This window comes from Pogona vitticeps, chromosome 2, assembly GCF_051106095.1.
Source record: "Pogona vitticeps strain Pit_001003342236 chromosome 2, PviZW2.1, whole genome shotgun sequence".
NCBI lineage: Eukaryota > Metazoa > Chordata > Lepidosauria > Squamata > Agamidae > Pogona > Pogona vitticeps.
In genome coordinates, this window is record NC_135784.1 from 130,267,051 (window position 1) to 130,285,905 (window position 18,855).

The following is an 18,855-nucleotide window of genomic DNA, read 5'->3' on the forward strand; positions in this document are numbered from 1 at the left end:
TAATGAAAGTTGTATAGTGTTAATTATTTGACCATTCAACTTTTTTTAAAGTTGGACAGCAAGTCTTCAGTTATCTAGTTTGTCGTGTATAAATGGACTTACAAGTGCAGCAAAGATATTTAGAAGAAGCATTGCCCATTTGTTGGTACTTAACTGTTTTTTCTGAATAATAAAATGAGTGTCTTAGAAAAGGACAAGTAATTTTTAAAAAGGAAAATAGCATATTTTAAAGTAAACTGTACTAAGAAATATAGTGTACAGATATATTGTAGAGAGATACAACTAACATTAATGAACAGCTACATTTAGCTCATCCTTAGCTAGAGGTATATTTCCGTCCCTAGGCCCCTGTACTGGGGTTGGCGTGTTTGTTTAAATCCCTCATTCCCCCTGCAGTTGGCCTTATTCACTGGGGATAGAGGTAGGGAATGGGCTGCCCTCACAAATGTTGGAGCTTTCAAGATTAAATTGAATTATTTATCACTGGAGTTGGACATCCTGCGTAAGACAAGTCCATAGGTTCCTGGATAGTCTTTAATTTGAGCTGCAGCTGTTCTTCCACTGGGATAGTCCAAAGCTAAAAACAACCCATTCCATCCCTAAACACCATGATCAAGTGGCTTGCGTCCTGCAAAATTTGAAACTGCCATCTCCATAGAACCATACAGCTAGACTCCTTTAACTTAGTGGGACTTGCTCCTGTGTAGATATGCATAAGATTGCACTTAAAAACATGTTTCCTTTTTTTCATTGACTTCATTTGATCTATTTACAGTACTTGAATCCATTAAATCCTATGTTGGCTTTGTATAATCGAGCTATCACTTTGCTATCAGATGCATTATTTATAAATCAAGATTGATGGATTTCTCTTCATATTAACATATAGAAAAGCATGGTTATCTCATTTGTTTTCTTTACCTTCCTTTGATTATTTTCTTTGATGTGTTTGTTTTTGTTAAAACTGATAGGATGGCCAGTTTTCCAGATTTGAGACTATATTTTGTTACTCTGTTCTGACCTGCTTCCTATGAGCTTTAAAATGGAAACTGTTGCAGAAAACAAAAGGAAAGACAAAAGGGGTGGGAAAACCTTAGATACCTAAATAAAACTATACCAAAGTGGTTGAGCCAAACAAAACACAACCGTTAGCTCTAAAATCTTAAGTGATACAAATGTAATAGCTCCGTACCATTTCATAGCTTTTCTCCAACTTAGCAAAATTAGCTGTCACCCTGCTACACTATAAAGTTTTGAATTTATACATCGGTGTGTGTGTCTGTGTGTGTGTGTGTGTGTGTGTGTGAGAGAGAGAGGTGTGTGTGTGTGTGAGAGAGAGAGAGAAAGAGAGAGAGAGAGAGAGAGAGAGAGGAGGGTGGAGAAGGGAAAGTGGTCATTTGACCAAACTGCAGGTTAATTGGCTTAGTTTTAGCCAGAGAATGAGAAAACTACATTCCATTAATAAGGAAGATCTACATCGCTGTTATGAAAAGCGTGATTCCTTTCTACATGTGAACCATCCTTCCGTAACAGCTAAGGTTTGTTGTTTGTTTGTGGCTGAAGTTTGAATTCCCTCCCTGAAAGATGCACTCTCTCCCAGTTTTACAGTTGCGGCTGCAGCAGCGAAGAAGCCGAGAGCAGCTCACCAACCAGCGAATCATGCCACGTGAGTAATTTTCCTTTCTCGCCATCTCTCTCTTGCCTCTCTCTCTCTCGGGCCCAGGCAGCCTTAGGTGAAGGCCATGCTGCCTACATCACTGATATAGTTCTGCACTTGTGGTGATGATTTCTGATTCTAAAGCAGGGCAGGTGCAGCACTCCCACCAACACAGCTCCAGTGTTACCCTTGAAGGAATCCACTTTCCTGCAAGGAGTTGGGGAGGAGAAAGCTGTGGCAGAGATGTATCTGCCTCCACACTGCCCACTTTGAGGGGACAGTAATGGTGTGATGGTGACTTCCTCCTTCTGTTAGGAAGATCAGCTGGGTTAAGTTGAACAACTTGGTTAGCGCTAAAGACTGCATGGAATTTTTGCCATCACTTACTCAGCTTGTTCCTGCCATTACAAAGTTAAGCAAAGTTCTAGATGGTTTACTTGCATCTCCTTCCCCCTGCCTATAGCATTCTAATGAGCCAATAGACTTCCCCAAAAACTCCTTGGGAGCTTTGGGTAGCATATTCTTGAAGCAGCCTATTAAAAATCCATTGCATGGCCCAGTTTTGGGGTACATAGGGTACCACACACAAAAAAACACCCTATGAGGTAGGTCATTATTATTCCAATTTTTTGCAGATGGGGAAACTGAGAGTGAAAGAGATAACACCTTGCCCAAGGCCACCCAGTGAGTCCATGGTCAAAATAGGATCTGAATAAAGGTCTCCCAGCACCCTCTCTACTGGATCACTCTGACTCTGAGTCACACACAGTTACAGCCTAAGCTTTTGGGCGCAGCATGTTGTGAGCTTCTCTGCTGTTGCTTCCCTCTCAAGCCCACTTCCTGCAAAAGGGCTCTACATGGTTGGCACGGAATGTCTTTTGCTTCCATTACGAATGGTGCATGCAGCCGTTTGGCATTTTCCTAGGGCATTTCAGGTACAGGTACAGCATGTGAAGCATGGCAGAGTAGATCCACACAGACTGTTTATTTAATGCATTGCCCGACGTTCTTGTCAGTTTTATTCCTATTCCCACTGTCAGAATGAACTGTCTTGTTCTGCAAAAATGAGGTGTCACTGGTGTTTGCCAACTGTCAGGAGATGCTGTGTCACCCCATAAAAGTTTTTGGTTTACCCCCTAAAAGGCATTTTATTTCTGAAAGAGAGGAGGGAAGGAAGTGACAAGGACTAAGGAAGCATGAATAATAGCATAAGTTTGAGGCAAACGGCCTTACACCATCTGTAAGACCTGAGCAATGGATCTTCATTTTTCCCGTCCTCCACAGTTCCAAGTGTTATTTATTTTTCTAGGGTCCAGTGCCTTGACTTAGATGAAGTCTTCATCACAGTTGAAGTAAGGGCAATTGCATTTTTGTAGTTAAATTTTGAAAAAGCATATAGGAAAGCAGCCAAGAAATGGGCAAAATATGTGTATTCAAAAATATCTCTCTCTTTCTCTCTCTCTCTCTCTGTCTGCCTGTCTAGGTTAGACTAACCAGAAACATGAGATTCATAAACTACATCAAAAACCCTTGTTCATTTTTCCCCCTACATATAAATTTGATATGGCTTTTCCAAATGTATCCAGGAAACTACAACACCTCTAAAAGCCTAGAAGACATACAAGGCTTCCCCATCCCTGTTAAGGGGTGGGGGAAGGTCATCAGTTCTTTTAATAGCTGACCACTATCTTTTTGGTGTTCACATATTTATCAGGGATGGTGTCCCTGAGAGGGAGGTAGAGATTTTACACCTAACCATGTCCTGTTTGTAGCCACTGCATAGGAAATAACAAGGAAACAGCTCATGTTGTAACATGATTAATGCAAACTGGGTGTGTACCTGGATATAATAAATTAGTGATGTTACTTGACCTGCAGTGTTTAGTCAGTTGACTACTTAGGTTGATAGGTTTAAATATTTTTGCTCAACTATGCATTCCCAATTAATTGGCAGCTGCGTGTTTGTCTGTCAACCTGTCTTGATATCTGTATCATCATCTCCTTTTCTTAGAAATTTGTGTAAAAGTTACAGATGGTAACCTGAAAAGTAGCATTCCCTCCTATGTCAAAGAGAATAGTGCTCTTTTGGTTACACTTGTATAGGCTTTGTTGAAGGAAAAACTGTTCAGAATGACTGAGGGTTCCCCCCCCCTTGCACTGTGGACATGGGCAGATTAAATCAATCAGCTAAACTTAATATCAATAATTAAATAAGATTCCTTTAATTGACCAACATACCTCAGTATTTCTGTTTTTTTTTTTATTTGCTACCCTTTTAGTGCATAAGCAGAGGGGTGAGTTTGTCTGCCAGCAAGACACATATTTGCTAAACCCCTCTACAGCCACCACAACACTCTCCTTGAGCCACAACTTGCAAATTTCATGTCCTTCATTCTAAACCCAAATGACTGTAGTCTTTGCATTTTCTCAGTACCAGGACAAAGACAGGTCTGCAGATATTCAAATGATGTGTTGTCAGGTTATGTGATGATTTGGGGTTGTCCCTGGAGGAATACTTGTTTTCATTATCTTTTGGTGCAGAACCCACAGAATTTTAGGGTTCCGTGTTCCATATAAATTGGACGATGTAGAGTAACAAGTTCCTTTTCCTTCCTTTTGCACTTGTTTTATTTGGCTGCACATCAGTAATTGTACCGGCTTCTGTGACTACTTTCACAGTATCTGAAAACAGAAAAGAACTTCGGATGTATTAATTTAACCAGAATCAATTTCATATCCTGCCTTGCCTTCCCGCCCAATTGTATTTTCTCTGTCTCTTAACAGTTGCTTTAGATGCTCTGATAGTTTTCTTTCGTCACTTACTTTCTCATTTGTGTCTTCTCTCTTTGGACTGTTGGGCTTTTCATGAGTTGTTGCTTGGGATTTGTGTCATCTCTTCAGGACAAATATCTGTCCTGTTTCAGGATCCAGTTAACAACTAATAAATTAGTTCATTGAATTGCGTAAATGCAAAATGACTCACGACTCTCACAACAAATCCATTTGATGAAGGGAGGTAACAATTGGCATGCAGGGCCTGGAGAAGTCATTAATTAAAAGCAGTTTGTTTGTTGTTTTCTCTTTTTTATGTTCTATTGGGGGGAAATGAAACCTATAAATGTAGTAACTCAAAATGCAACACTCCTGGCCCTTGATTTTCCAGTGGAAGAGTTTAACTGTGCTTCCAGTTGTGTTTTGTTCAAAGATAACAAACAGTGATTTGACACTTACTAAATAGAGAGACCTGAGTTTTGTCCACAACCTTTATTTTTGGAATCTGGACAACTTTCAATTTATAAATAACTAGGCTACACTTTAGCCACGAGATAAAGTTCTTGGAGCTTTGCTTTTCACGCCCTTAACACATGATGCATTGTATGAATGCTGAGGTTCAGAAAAGATCCAGAGAAAGAATGAGATGCAGTTGAGCTTAGATGTCTCTTTGAAGCCTATGAAAACAAGGGCTGCTTCTCTCTTTTGATGGGCAAGATGATTAGAGTAGAGATTTACTGGTGACAGACTTACCAGTTGTAGTAAGGTGGAGGAAAAGAGGTGGGCTGGAACCTATTTGTCAGAATTCCTTTGGATGCCAGTCTAGAAGTGCTTGTTGGAAGGTCAGTCTCTAAAGGGAGAAGGGGTTTTGAAGGAAGAAGAAAGGAATGAGTTTCCACTTCAGTTGCCCCCTCCCTTGAAGAGTTTTCAGTATTCTTTCACATTTTAATACGATCCAGAATTGAACTTCATAGTGGAACAATGCAGATAGTAGTATTTTCATTTTTAAGCAATGTTTATGTCCAGCCTTTCTGCCAGTGAACTCAATGTGGTGTATAAGATTCCTTCTCCTCACTTTGTCCACCATGTGAGGTAGGTCAGTCTGAGAAAACGTGCACGGCTGAAAATTAGTGAAAGAAAGTCATGCCCTCAATCTGTCAAGTTCCAGCCCATCTCTACTTTACTGCATTGGCTCCTCAACAGAGATGAGGGTCGTGAAACAGGAGTGGACATCTCCCATATTCAGTCTCTTTGTTGGCTCCAGTGTGGCAAAAATATGACTCAGGCCAAAGTTTTGTTAGTATATCATCTGGATCCAAAGATTAAAACATTTCTAGTGTACAGTTCCCAGAGTTCCCCAGGCAATGTGGTCCACTAACCATGCTGGCAGGAAAATATTGAGTTACACTTTTTAAAAAAGAGTTTTTTCCAGGGTTTGTTCTCTGGACATGAGTGGTCCTCACCGGTGGTTGATCTCAAAACTGGAATCCTCCTTGGCCAATCACTTTAAGTGCCAGAACATTCCATTGAAATCCATTGGTCCTGAATAAACACATTTAGGATCAATACGCAAGGCCAGCTCCTGCGTCTGTATCATCTCCTGAGCTTCTCACAGATACTGGACAGGCTGTGCTTTTCAGCTAGCCCACACACATTTTTCTCCTAACTCAGCTGTCATTTCTAAGCCATCTCCACATCCTCACCCCACACCCCCCAGTTAGATGATCATGTGCATCTCTGCTCCGCGCTCTCTTCCCCCATTTCTCCTGCCACAAGCTGACCTGTGTAAAGAGACAGGTTATTTCTGTGAGTTTTCTTCATTTGTTTTCTGGCTGATTTTATGTGGCTGTTTCTGTAGAACCTTGTTACAGTGAGGACAATGTCTGTTTCTTGCTTTGCTCATTGTGCTTCTGTCTCCTTCTGATTGCAGCACTGAAAAGCTCCTCTCCCTTCCATGAGCAAAAGAAGAGTTTGGAGAGAGCCAAGGTAACCCTGGGTAGGCATCTGAGTGGGCGGATGAAAATAGTATCGCTTTAGATTACAACCTGATTCGAACACTGGCATCTCAAGGAAACCTTGTGAGGGGATGCAATTGAAATACTACTATACTCACTGGATGTAAAAGCAGATCTCACTGCTATATATTTCACAGGAAAGGGAGTTATATAGTAAACTTCTGTAAGGTACTAAACATAGGAACCAGGACATATTACACAAGAAGCCAAACATCCTCGAATTTACAGGCTGTGAAAAAAGTCCAAGGGTGAAACTGAATATTACAAATAATCTATTATTAGAAAAGATAATTCCTTAACTGCCAAAACATTTGAGTGCCACAGCAAAATCAATTTTTTTTAAATCTCTATCTTGCCAATTAGTTGGTTTTGTTTCATAATTTATCTTTGGGAGCCAAACACAGCTTTGTTTCCAGGCCTGACTTCTCAGACACAAAACAAAAGGTCAGATCATATAATCTGTAATGTATAGTTTAGCCCTCAGAGTGAAACCTAATGTCTGCATATTGCCCTTGTCTACTTGTGACACGGTTAAGTGGCTTTGGGCTATCAACCATTGTTCTTTCTCTAGCTGGCACCAGTTATCAAGCAGAGTTTAGGCATCATTAATCAACGCTAATGGCAAAGATAAGATTAAGAGGCCATTTACCACCACCACCCCAAAAGAAGAAAAACTGGTGATCAGGTCTCATCTAGGACAACTGCAATACCTTCCTAAGCCATCTTTGCTACATACTCTCTAATCATCCTTGTCAGGGCTCTTAATTGAGAAAGCTTTCTCTAGCTGTTGCTCCTGTGCTTGAGCCATAGAAGCACCTGCATTGCTGTGTAGAACAGGCTGGAGAGCTCAGAGGGCTGGGTTGGCTAAGGAGCCAGAGGTCAGGAGTTCTCTTTGCCACTGTGCGTCCTCGGGGAAGAGCCCCCCAAAGAAGGGAATGATAAACCATTTCTCTGTACAATATATGTGTATAAGCGTCACCATAAGTCAGAGTTGATGTGAAGGCAATTAATTAATTAATTGCTGTGCAATTAATTCATTCATTTAATTTAAATTCAGTCTTCCTGTCTTGCAGAACCTAAAGCAGATGACAACATAAATTTCAAAACAGGCTGAGGTTAAAAAAAATACAATAAATTAAAATAGTGGCTGAAATCATAACTTTGCATCATGCAAATAGGATGATACCACCAGTCCACAACAGTAATATTTAATATAATTTAATTTTAATTTAATTAAAAGCTGTTTATCTCCCCCCCCTTTCAGGTTCTGAGGCTCCTTAGGGCTCCCCTTTGTGCTGGGGAAGCCTTTGGGAGCCTTGAGAAAGGGATGAGGAGTCTTTAATAGCCAAAAATGGCCACTGGGTCAGTGGCAGGGGACCCAGTCCTGGTGGTAAGGTCAGCAGTGGTGATTGTTGGCTATCAAAAAAAGGGCTCCCAGAGGCTTACCAAGGGCAAAAGGAAGCCCTTCGGGAGCCTCAGAACCTGAAGGAGAGGGGAGGTTAGGAAGCATTGGTCCCCAACCTTGGGCCTCCAGATGTTCTTTGACTACAACTCCCAGAAGCCTTCACCACAAGCTGTGCTGGCTGGGGTTTCTGGGAGTTGAAGTCCAAGAACATAGGGAGGCCCAGAATTGGGGATCACTGAAGTAAAGGACTTCATGTCCACCATGACAACCACGGGGCTGCCTCAATGTGTCATCAGCCCGACACATGAGAAGGACCATACCTTGGACCTGGTTTTCACAACAGGACTGGAAGATGGTGGTTTGGATGTGGAGGGGCTGGTTGTGTCCCCATTGCCATGGTCAGACCACTTCTTGGTCAAGTTTAGTCTATTAGCTTCTTCTCCCCTCTGCAAGGGCAGGTGATCTCTTAATGTGATCCGCCCTTGGAGACTAATGGATCCAGATGGTTTCCTGAATGCTCTGGGGGATTATCTATCTGATATGGTTGGCGCTCCTGTCAAAGCTCAGGTCACCCTATGGAATAGGGAGATGACCTGGGCGATTGACACCTGGGTCTAGGAGGCTATGAACGCCTCTTTGAGAGAGGGAGTGGTCCCTATCGCCTTGAAACAGGTGGCAATTCGGCCACTCCTTAAAAAAGCCTAGCCTGGACCCAAGGCTGGTGGTTAACTACTGACCAGGGTGAACCTCCCTTATTTGGGCAAAGTGTTGGAGCGAGTTGTGGCCGGGCAACTCCAGGCACTGCTGGATGAAATTGATTTTCTGGATCCATTTCAATCGGGTTTCAGGCCAGGTTTTGGTACAGAGACTGCCTTGGTCGCCCTGTGTGATGACCTTTGCCGGGAGAGAGACAGGGGGAGTGTGACCCTGTTGATACTCCTGGACCTCTCAGTGGCTTTCGACACCATTGACCATGGTGTCCTTCTGGATAGGCTGGCTGAGTTGGAAGTTGGGGGCATTGTTTTATGGTGGTTCCGCTCCTTCCTGGCTGACTGTGTCCAGAGGGTGGTGCTGGGGGACAGTTGCTCTGCCCCATGGCATTCATGTCATGGGGTTCCTCAGGGCTCGATACTGTCCCCCATGCTGTTTAACATCTACATGAAACCGCTGGGAGAGGTCATCAGGAGGTTTGGGCTGAGGAGTCAGCAATATGCTGACGACACTCAGCTCTACCTCTCGTTTTCCACCAATCCAGGTGAGGCGGTTTCTGTGCTGAACTCATGTCTGGACCTGATAATGGACTGGATGAGGGTCAATAAATTGAAACTCAATCCAGACAAGACGGAAGTGCTGTTAGTGGGTGCTTTGCCAGACAGGCTGGAGGGCCATTTCCCTGCCCTGAATGGGGTTACAGCCCTCCAAGGGACAGGGTCCACAGCCTGGGGGTGCTCCTGGACCCCAGTCTAACTCTGGAAGCCCAGGTGGACTCGGTGGCCAGAGGCGCCTTCCTTCAGCTGTGGAAATTATACCAGCTACGGCCCTAGCTGAATGAGCGGAGTCTCATGACACTTACACATGCACTGGTAACATCTTGTATAGATTATTGCAACGTGTTCTACGTGGGGCTGCCTTTGACGACGGTTCGGCGACTGCAACTGGTCCAGAATCGAGCTGCGCAGCTGGTGAGTGGTGGGGCTGCTAGAGATCACATCAAGCCAATTCTGTTTAAGTTACATTGGCTACCAGTTGCTGCCCGGGCCCAATTCAAAGTACTTGTTTTGACATATAAAGCCCTAAACGGCTTGGGCCCTGGATACCTGAAGGACCGCCTCCTTCCATATGAGCCTACCTGGCAGTTAAGATCTAGCCAGGGGGCCCTTTTGAAAGAGCCATCCCTCAAGGAGGTAAGAGGGATGGCTTGTAGACAAAGGGCCTTTTCGGCAACTGCCCCCAGACTATGGAATGCCCTCCCAACTGAGATTTGTCTCGTGCCGACACTGATGACATTTCGGTGCCAGGTCAAAACCTTCCTGTTCCAGAAGGCTTTTAATTGAAATAATATCAACTGTGGGTCCTGATTGAAGTTTTTAGAGTATATATCTTAATTGTATTTTAATTGTTTTATCTTTTTTACTGTATTTAAAATGTTGTAAGCCGCCCAGAGACCTTTGGGTAGAGTGGGCAGCATATAAGTTAAATAAATAAAATAAATAAATAAAATAAAGTAAATGTTGCAGTTGTAGGACTGGAGATTTCAGCCAGTATTAAATAGATTGTCACATTGAAACAAATGCTAAATTTGTGCAGTTTAAAAAGCACCTAAGAACAGCAACCAGAAGAAAATCAATACCCAAAGGTCCTTTTGCCCTCATCAGTTGAGTGGCAGCCAAACGCCTATCTGAATAAAAATGTCTTTCCTTGACAGCAGAAGGACAGCTAGAGAACTGACCAGAGGAGGCACACCCAGCTGTATTGTGCAGAGCAGATGCAGGGAAGGATGATGACTCATCCAAAGAAAAGAAAAGAAAAGAAAAGAAAGAAAGAAAGAAAGAAAGAAAGAAAGAAAGAAAGAAAGAAAGAAAGAAAGAAAGAAAGAAAGAAAGAAAGAAAGAAAGAAAGAAAGAAAGAAAGAAAGAAAAAGCCCACTGCACATTTAAAAGTCTTAAGTTTAACTGGTATATGTAGTTAAAAGGCTACCACAGAGAGCTAGAAAGATGCTGAGAAATGATTACCTGACAGGAGATCAAAGCTGAGCAATTTGTGCTCTTCCAGGCATTGTTGGGTTGCGACAACCATCACTCCTAGCCAGCAGATCCCAAAGGGAGGAATGTTGGAAATGCAGTCCAAACAGCATCTGGTTACATCCACAAGTTACTTGTGGGCTATCTGGGCCACTGGTACATAGTACTTCGTGAAGTTCTTGAAATCTCAGTTGCCTTGAATTGTTCAGAAATGATAGACTTGTTGTCCAGTCACATTTACTAGACTCTCAGGTGCACTTTATGCCTTATTTCCTGTCCTCACTCTGTTTGTAGGACAATAGATTCAGGTTAATCTATATGGATGCATATGCAAAAGAACCTTATTTAAGACAGGATACCAGTTTATTTGATGCTTTATCATCTGAACGATTATATAGACACCAGAAAGAATAGGAGCTCCTTTTCAAAAATTAAGGTAGTTTGTATGTAGCCATTGATAATAAACTTACCCACATATAGGAAAAATGGCTATATTTCATGGCTTGGTATGAGTGTCCTGAAAAAAAAAGAAAGAAACATGTCTAATGTAAGGAAGGATCTATAGCCCCCTGTGAAAAATTAATGTGCTTGGGAGACTTCAAGCAGCCTGAAGTATCTTTGAAGTGCTGTATATTTCAACGTTCAGGCATAGGTTAATATCTCACTGTCTCTCTTCAAAGGCTTTCACTGGCTGGTTGCCTGGAAGAAAAACGGATTATATGAGTCAAAGGCCTTAAACTGAATGCGTTCAGAGAGCAGAAGTAGAACCAAAATTGTATTCTAAGCCTTTATTGAAAGTATTGCTGGGCGGTGGGGTGGGCTGGGTGAGGTGCGGGATCAGAATATTTTTTAAGTGGTTTAGTTGAAGGTTGTTTGAAAATCTTTGTTCACACATAACATGAAAGTACATCAATTTAATTACTGTGGATTTAAACGAATACAGCAGTGTTTACCTAGATAGAAAGCAGCACAGGGCTAGAATTCGATTCATTCTAGTTGCTATGCACAGGACTAAAGTAGCCTTTTACCATATGTATTACAAGCAAAAACCAAATTAAACTGGATTTAGTACATATTGTAAGCACAGTGTTTCTCTTGTACCAATTACAGGTAATGTTCATTCTGAGATTTAAAAAAAGAAAAAATGCAGCCTTTTAAATAGCCATGTCTTAGCTATGAAACATTCCATATTCAATAAAAAAAGGTTTTATTATTTCACTGACAGTTAAAACCTGTCTCTTTAGGCAGACTTTTAATGACTTGAGTCCCTCCAAGATTCTGATTTTTTGTTCTTTAAAGTCATCCCCCCCAAGATTTAAAATGCCTTTTAATTATTATTGTATAATCAATTAATTGTTTTCAACTGTTAATTGTTAGTGTGACTTGTTTTAATCATTGTGAGCTGCCTTGGATCTCCAGAAGAAAGGCAGCCTAAGAACGAAGCAAACAAATGTATTAAAATGTTTTTAAAATTAGATACGTAGATTAGACCAGATCTGACTGCATCTTCTCAAATAAGTTCTTCATCCTATAGTTAGTATAGTTATGATCTCTGTTTTTACATTCTGTAGACTGAAGAGTATTTAAAGCACAAGATCCGCAACAGACCTGAGCAGGCCGAACTCAGTGATATGCATATTTTAAAGGGTAAGAAGAACCATTCTTTTGTGCAAAGAGATTGCACAGTATTGTGACCCCTTATGTGGCCCAAACCTTATTGCTCCCTCCAGTTTTTAATTTGGAAGCTTCTTGTAGTTGTGCCAATTCAACTATGGGAGGTGTTTTTTCAACTGTGGGAGGTATTTTTAATATGGCATCCAGTTCTTATTTCAGCAAACCATGGGCTGATCAAATCCCAAGGAAGCCTAAGGGCCCTGCTTCATGGCTGATTTGTAAAAGTACCTTTTCCAAATGTACTGGCTCTCAACTTTATTTAAGAAATGTTTCTTGTACTTCTGATGTAGTTCTTGAAACCCAGTTCAAACAAGATAATAGACATATAATTTACCTACCTGCACAAGATACCGTGTTTGTCAGCATCACTTTCAGTGTATTATGCACAGCATGCGGCTGCCCATGATCTACACAGTCCACACAGATGTTATGATGACGATAGAAAAATTCTTCTCATGATGTGGGTTAGCTGAATTATGTTCTTAGGTCATGGGGAATCTTTTGCAGATAAAATGTATTGTGAACCTGCCATTTTGTTTAAATTGGACGGGTATCAAATCAGCAATGGGAGATACTAATGTACAGGCATATGATTAATCCTTGCTCTTCTCTAGCTGTGGTTTTTACTAGCTGAAATTCAGTAGTAAGTTGCAATTAGAGTAGGGCCATTAGAATTTATAAAGGTGTTGACTCACCAAATTCCCATTGATTCAGTAAGCCTAATCTGGTTGCAACTTATAGTGGATTTGAGCCATGGTGTATTTCTAATTGAATGCTTTGTACTACAGTTACATGTAGGTTCATATTTTTAAGGAAAGAACTGGCCTATTTCCACTCTGTATAAACTGTCTGGACATGACATTTAGTTTATGGGTATTTTTTAAAGTGATAAGAGAAAATGAAGATGTCATATTCTGGACTTATAGGATTTTATGCAATCATTTATATTTTTCACCATTGGCTTTATAGATTCAGCTGCAGAAGAATCCATTCAAGCTACTCAGATGAAACTGAAAAGAGCCCGTCTTGCAGACAATTTGAATGAAAAGATTGCTCTTCGGCCAGGTCCTCTGGAGCTGGTGGAGAAGAATATCATTCCTGTTGACTCAGCTGTGAAGGAGGCCATCAAAGGTAATATCAGCAGAAGTATAATCGCAGCACACCAAAGAGTCAGTGTGAAGAGATCTATTTCCAATGTAATTCAGGGTTTTATTCATCCATCCTCTTTCGGGAATGCTGTTGACATCATTCCTATGAAGGAATGTGGCTCCATGTTGAAGAACTAGCAGAACACTGGTATCGTGGAATGGTTTCTTAGTGACTGGTCTATACTCCCCAAACCTAACATATCTCTTAGCTAACTGAACAGGAAGACACTTGATCAAAGCCAGACATAGCCCTGGAAAGATTACCGTGCGTAGCAGGAATCCTCCTTCCTTCCACTGCTGACCCTCCGTCTTCCAGCCTTGCAGGGCTTTTGTGATACAGCCTGTCTTTCCCAGCACTCTACTTATCAGCAGAAGCCAAGGGTCAAGCACTTTTGCCTGTTAGATTGCAAGATATTGCATGGAACACTTTCCAGGGCTCCTTGAGTATGTTGAGTGGCAAAGAAGCATTGTCTGGCATAAGCCACTCTGATTCTTGAAGAAGCAAAATGGGTACATAAAGAGCCCTTTCAATGCTTTTTTCTAAGTAGGTTGCAGGGCAGATTTTTCAAAAATAAGGACCACTCTAGAAAGAAGGCTTCAGTCTTGTGTTTATTTTCCTCATGGGTAACCCTCACTGAACGGGTTTTTCTTACTTGAGGGTAGACATGCATAGTGTTGAATTGGAAGTTTATTTAACAATGACCCTTCAAGTGCACATTCTAAGTTTACAATGGTAAACTTATTCTCATCTGTAGTGAGTTATGTTTTGTAAGAATCTATACTTTTAAATAACTAAACATAATTAAAACAAAGAGAATGGCTTATATCCAGTTCTCAAAAATAAACCTACACCAAGAAGATTTTTTTAAAAGCCAGTGAAATGAGTGCTCTTTGATGTAAGGATCTTATATCTGATTTTCTGCATGTGAGTTTTTCTTGGAAATGCCGTGTCCCACTTGATAATCCATGGCTGAATCTATCTTCCTTCCCTTTCTCCTGCCTTAGGTACTCAGACAAACTATTCTAAATCTTCAGATGCCTTTGCATTTGAAGAAGACAGCAGCAATGATGGGATGTCTCCAGAGCAGGTCAGAAGTGAGGATTCCCAGGGATCCACAGAATCACCAGCAGGAACCAAAATTTCAGAAGCAGCATTCCCATCCATGACCGGATCAGCTCAGGTAGAACTGTATTTTTCATTGCATATGGTTCATACATTCATGAGACTTTGCCTAATTAAAGCCTACACTGGTGTAGTTACGGCGCAGAGTTGAATATACAATGGAAACAGACAACTTGGCATGCTGTTGATTTGTGGGTTCACTAAAGTTTAGGATTCAGATCAGAAGAGGGCTTCTAGATTGTTACTATTATTGCTCTTTATTACAGCTTCACCCTGCTTTTACAATAGTAGACGGCACTCAGGGCAATTTATAGTCAGCATAATGCATACTTAAAAAACAGCAAATAAAAACAAATGTAATCATAAGATCATTAAAATGAAATAAAACCAAACACAACCAGAACAAACATAAAAATCAGTTTAACTTCCAGTTGTGACTTTATTAGAGTAAATTAAACATTATTATAAGTCAGTGTCAAAGGATGTGTCTTCTAATTCTTTCTAAAAGCAGCAAGCTTTGGTGCTGCTTTGAAGAAGTGCTTCAAAGCAGGTCCTGCTTTCCCAAGAGCACTCCTGCTTGGGTGTGTATTTGTGTGAGTGCACACATCAGTTGGCCTTTTAGAGGCTATTAAGGCCCTAACAGGCCTATTTTCATCATTGGAAAAGAAGAAGTGACCTAAAATGTGTCCACCCCCCACCCCACCCCTATAGCCTTAAAATGGCCAGTTGCCACTTGGCTATTTTGATGCACTTTTTTCCATGGCGTGATCGGGGGGGGGGTGAGGGGCACATGCAGCTGGAGGTAACTTTGCCCATCCCAGTCAAGGCCAAACAACAGGGAAACAACTCAGTTTACCTTGTCTAAGTGGCTGTTCTGAAGGCTGCTACCAGGAAAACTGAAGACAAAACTCTTTGCATCATACCAGGGGACACTGGATTTACCTGAGTTTTGGGAAGTGTCAATCCTGAGCCTGGAGTTAGCCTGGAAAATGAGCTGAGTCCTTGCCTGTTTGGGGATATGGGTGAAGAAGATGAATTTGGACCATTTCTGAGTTAGTACAAAGGAAACAAGAGAAAGCTCATTTGTATCAACAGACAACAGTTTGTAGCATCGTCTATAGACTTTGGCCAGACTGAATTGAGGGTTACCTGAATCCTCTTTTTCCCTCCCATTTCCAGATGTTCTGGGTGTGATAATAGAGTTTAGGGGCATCCAGTTTCCTACACAGTCAAAGCCACCATGCAGAATATTTTCAAGTCAGCAGCAACCAGCTGGTTGTTTCCACCTAGATCTCCTGCCATTTGCTCTCCCTCGTCCCTTTGACAACTTGCTTAGGACCATAATGCCAACTTTGCTATCTTATTTCTGATATGCCCCTTGTATTCAGTGTTCCTCACTCTCAGGCTTCGCATTAAGATTAAACATTTGACAGTTTTGGTTGAAATTTTATCTGTTTTCTAGTTTTTTTTCTAGCCAATGTGTGTTGATGACAGCCTTAGCGACAAATCTTAAACGTATTTGCACAAAAGTACTATTTGGTTTGATGGCTTCTTAGCTCTGCATGGGGCATCAGCTCCCCACTCCTGTTGTCTGCATTCCCAGGGATTCCAGTATTAGGGTTGCAATGTGGAATCTGTCAATGTCGAGTTCTGATTAGCTAGACATAGGCTGAAAGTTTATGGGAAATAAGGCTCTCAGTGGCTACTAGTCATACTAGCTATGTCTCACTTCCAATAGCAATGACATTGGGCTTCTGTTTACCATTTGCTGGGGAATGTAAAGAAGAAGGTGCTGTTGCACTCATGTCTTGTGTTAGAGGTGGCCATTGGCATACGGTTGGCCACATGACAAACAGAATTTGCCTTCACTCCAAGTTCACCATGTAATATTGTAGGATTAATAATGATCCTTGGGTGAAAACAGATCCCGTTTGGGGTAAAAACATACAGTCTGTGCCGAAATCTATCCGAGGGCACCGTAGCCGATGGAGGTCAGCCTCTAGAGGTTACATAAAACACAGGGGTATCCTGCAAAGGATCCCAAGCCACTGTTAACCTGAACGTGACATATTCTTGGCTCAGCTTGCCCTCCTCCATTCCAGCAGCTTTGTTACACAGTGTACTTGGCATGGGGCACCTCCATTTTCCAAGCACTTATGGCAAAGAGCCCAACGATCATCCATTTGGTTTCTCTACTAACACCAGCCGAATAAATGCGATTGGTCTCAGCTATGTAGAAACATTATGATGGGGAATCCTGAGTCACCCGTAGAAAATGTTGATTGATTATGGCAGAGGCTGAGAAATTGGTAGAGGTTATTGATTTTTAAAAAAGCATACATGTGCATAAATGGTACATGACAGAGAAGTTTTAATTTATTGCTTGGCAGAATGGATTTAGCTGTCCATTTTTTTTAATTCAAAGGAGTTCAGCAGTGTGTAATCCCTTGCTTTCACTACTTTCTCCTATGTCAGCTTTAGGCCCATCTGCATGTACCCTTATCACCGAGGGATGGTTGCTTTTGCTAGGCAACAATCCATGTTGGGGTTTTTAGACCTGCCTCACCTTTCCATGTCAATCCTCCTAATTGCATAGAAGGTTTCTAGGAACATCTGACGCTGACAAAAACAACCAACAACCATCCTACCGCATGTGTTCCATATGCTATGCTGCAGTAGACAGCAAGTTGTCTCTAGAGCAATGGTTCTCAAACTGGGGTCCCCAGATATTCTTGGACTGCATTTCTCAGAAGCCTTCACCACTTGCTCTGCTGGCTAGGATTTCTGGGAACTGCAGTCCAAGAACATCTGCGGACCCCGGTTTGAGAACCATTGCTCTGGAGAATCATCATATCTAGCACGCTACATCAAGGAAGTCAACCTTTAAATTAGTCCAAGTTAAAGGAAAGTACAGCATTATTTATTTTATTTTATTTATTTAAAATATTTTTACCCCACCTTTCTCCTTGAAAAGGACCCACGGCATTTACAACAGTGAAAGACAATACTTAGTTGAAAATAATGAGTGTACAACAGTGGTTAAAAGACAATATTTAAAGCTGATGAGTATAAAAAGGCACCTTGCATCATTAAAAGGCAATATTAATGCTAAGAACAATAAGTATACAAATATTTTAAAGAGTGCTACTTGCTGCCTAGCAGTTTCTCTTTTCACGCAAGTAAGATGATTTTCACTGTGGTGTTGGAAAATGTGGTACGAGCACTAGAAGATTTCAGTTTTAAAGCCAAGGTTGAAAGAGGACTAGCTCAGGATCTCATGGCCTCCATGACGACTATTGCACTATTATGATATCATGATAACTACTTCAGTATTACTCTTTTCATCATAACTGTTTCAGTATACCACGGGGCTATCTCAATATGCCTGTGTCCCTTCATATTTATCAGGGCATGTTCCTGACTTGGTCTTTTCAATTGAGCATGGTGTCAAGTATTTGGGATTCAGGGGTTTCTGTCAGAATCATTTCCTGTGATGTTCAGATTGTCACTTGTGCGGCGGTAGTGAACTGATGAATATGCTGTCGGGGAAGTATTCCTGATTGCTCCTGTGGAGTTTCTGATTGACGTGGCTGGTCAAAGCTCTGGTCTCATTGCGTGACTATACTTTGCTAGAACACTTCTGCAAGCTCAAGTGTAGGGGGCACATTAATACAGTGGCTTCATTTCTTCCCGCATACTCTATTTCAACAGTGCAAGGGCTCCGGTTGGCTCAGGTATGATTGTGCATGAAAGGCCCAACTGGTCCCACAAGCGTTGCTGGCCAATTGCTTCCAGTCGCAGCCAGAACCCCACTTACACACCCAGCACTCCAGAAATTTAGAGGGAACATTGCCTTCTATGCTTAACATCTCTATGAAGTCGCAGACCAAGAGGTTATTTGGAGGGAGATCACTTCATGGTGATGACACCCAGCTTTATTCTTTTTTTGCCATCTGACTCATCAGAAGCCATGCAAGCTCTGAAATGGTGTGTGGACTCAGTGTTGGCCTGAGTGTGTGTGTGTGTGGGGGCTCTAGTAAACTGAAATTGAAACCCGGCAAGTTGGCAATGTTGTGGCTAGATGTTTCCCATGGCTAGGATCAAATATGTTGCCTGTGCTAGATAGAGCCACATTCCTCTTGAAAAAACAGGTGTATATTTTGGGAGTGCTGTGAATCTAACTTGGACATTGTTGGCCTTGATAGTTCAAAATGCCTGGATTCCTGGATTGGCGTACGCCGCCACTATCCCTGTCCCTGCTCTGGTAACTTCTAGATAAGACTACAGTAATGAGTCACTCTCTTGTATTGCCACTGAAGA

At 41.7% G+C, this 18,855-nt stretch overlaps 1 protein-coding gene across 4 annotated transcripts in view; it reads left to right on the top strand.

The window, feature by feature from the left end:
- Window positions 1-18,855, top strand: part of MYOCD (myocardin) — a 53,052-nt gene that overhangs the window by 11,637 nt on the left and 22,560 nt on the right. For 2 of the 4 annotated variants that reach the window (XM_020785945.3, XM_020785942.3), the window contains exons 2-6: window positions 1,601-1,666; window positions 6,360-6,415; window positions 12,162-12,237; window positions 13,234-13,395; window positions 14,418-14,593. In XM_020785945.3, the coding sequence (XP_020641604.3) occupies window positions 1,660-1,666; window positions 6,360-6,415; window positions 12,162-12,237; window positions 13,234-13,395; window positions 14,418-14,593 (477 nt within the window). In that variant the 5' untranslated portion in view covers window positions 1,601-1,659. Of the gene's footprint in view, window positions 1-1,600; window positions 1,667-6,359; window positions 6,426-12,161; window positions 12,238-13,233; window positions 13,396-14,417; window positions 14,594-18,855 lie in introns of all 4 variants that reach the window. The other 2 variants (XM_078385943.1, XM_020785946.3) reach the window with 1 other exon arrangement.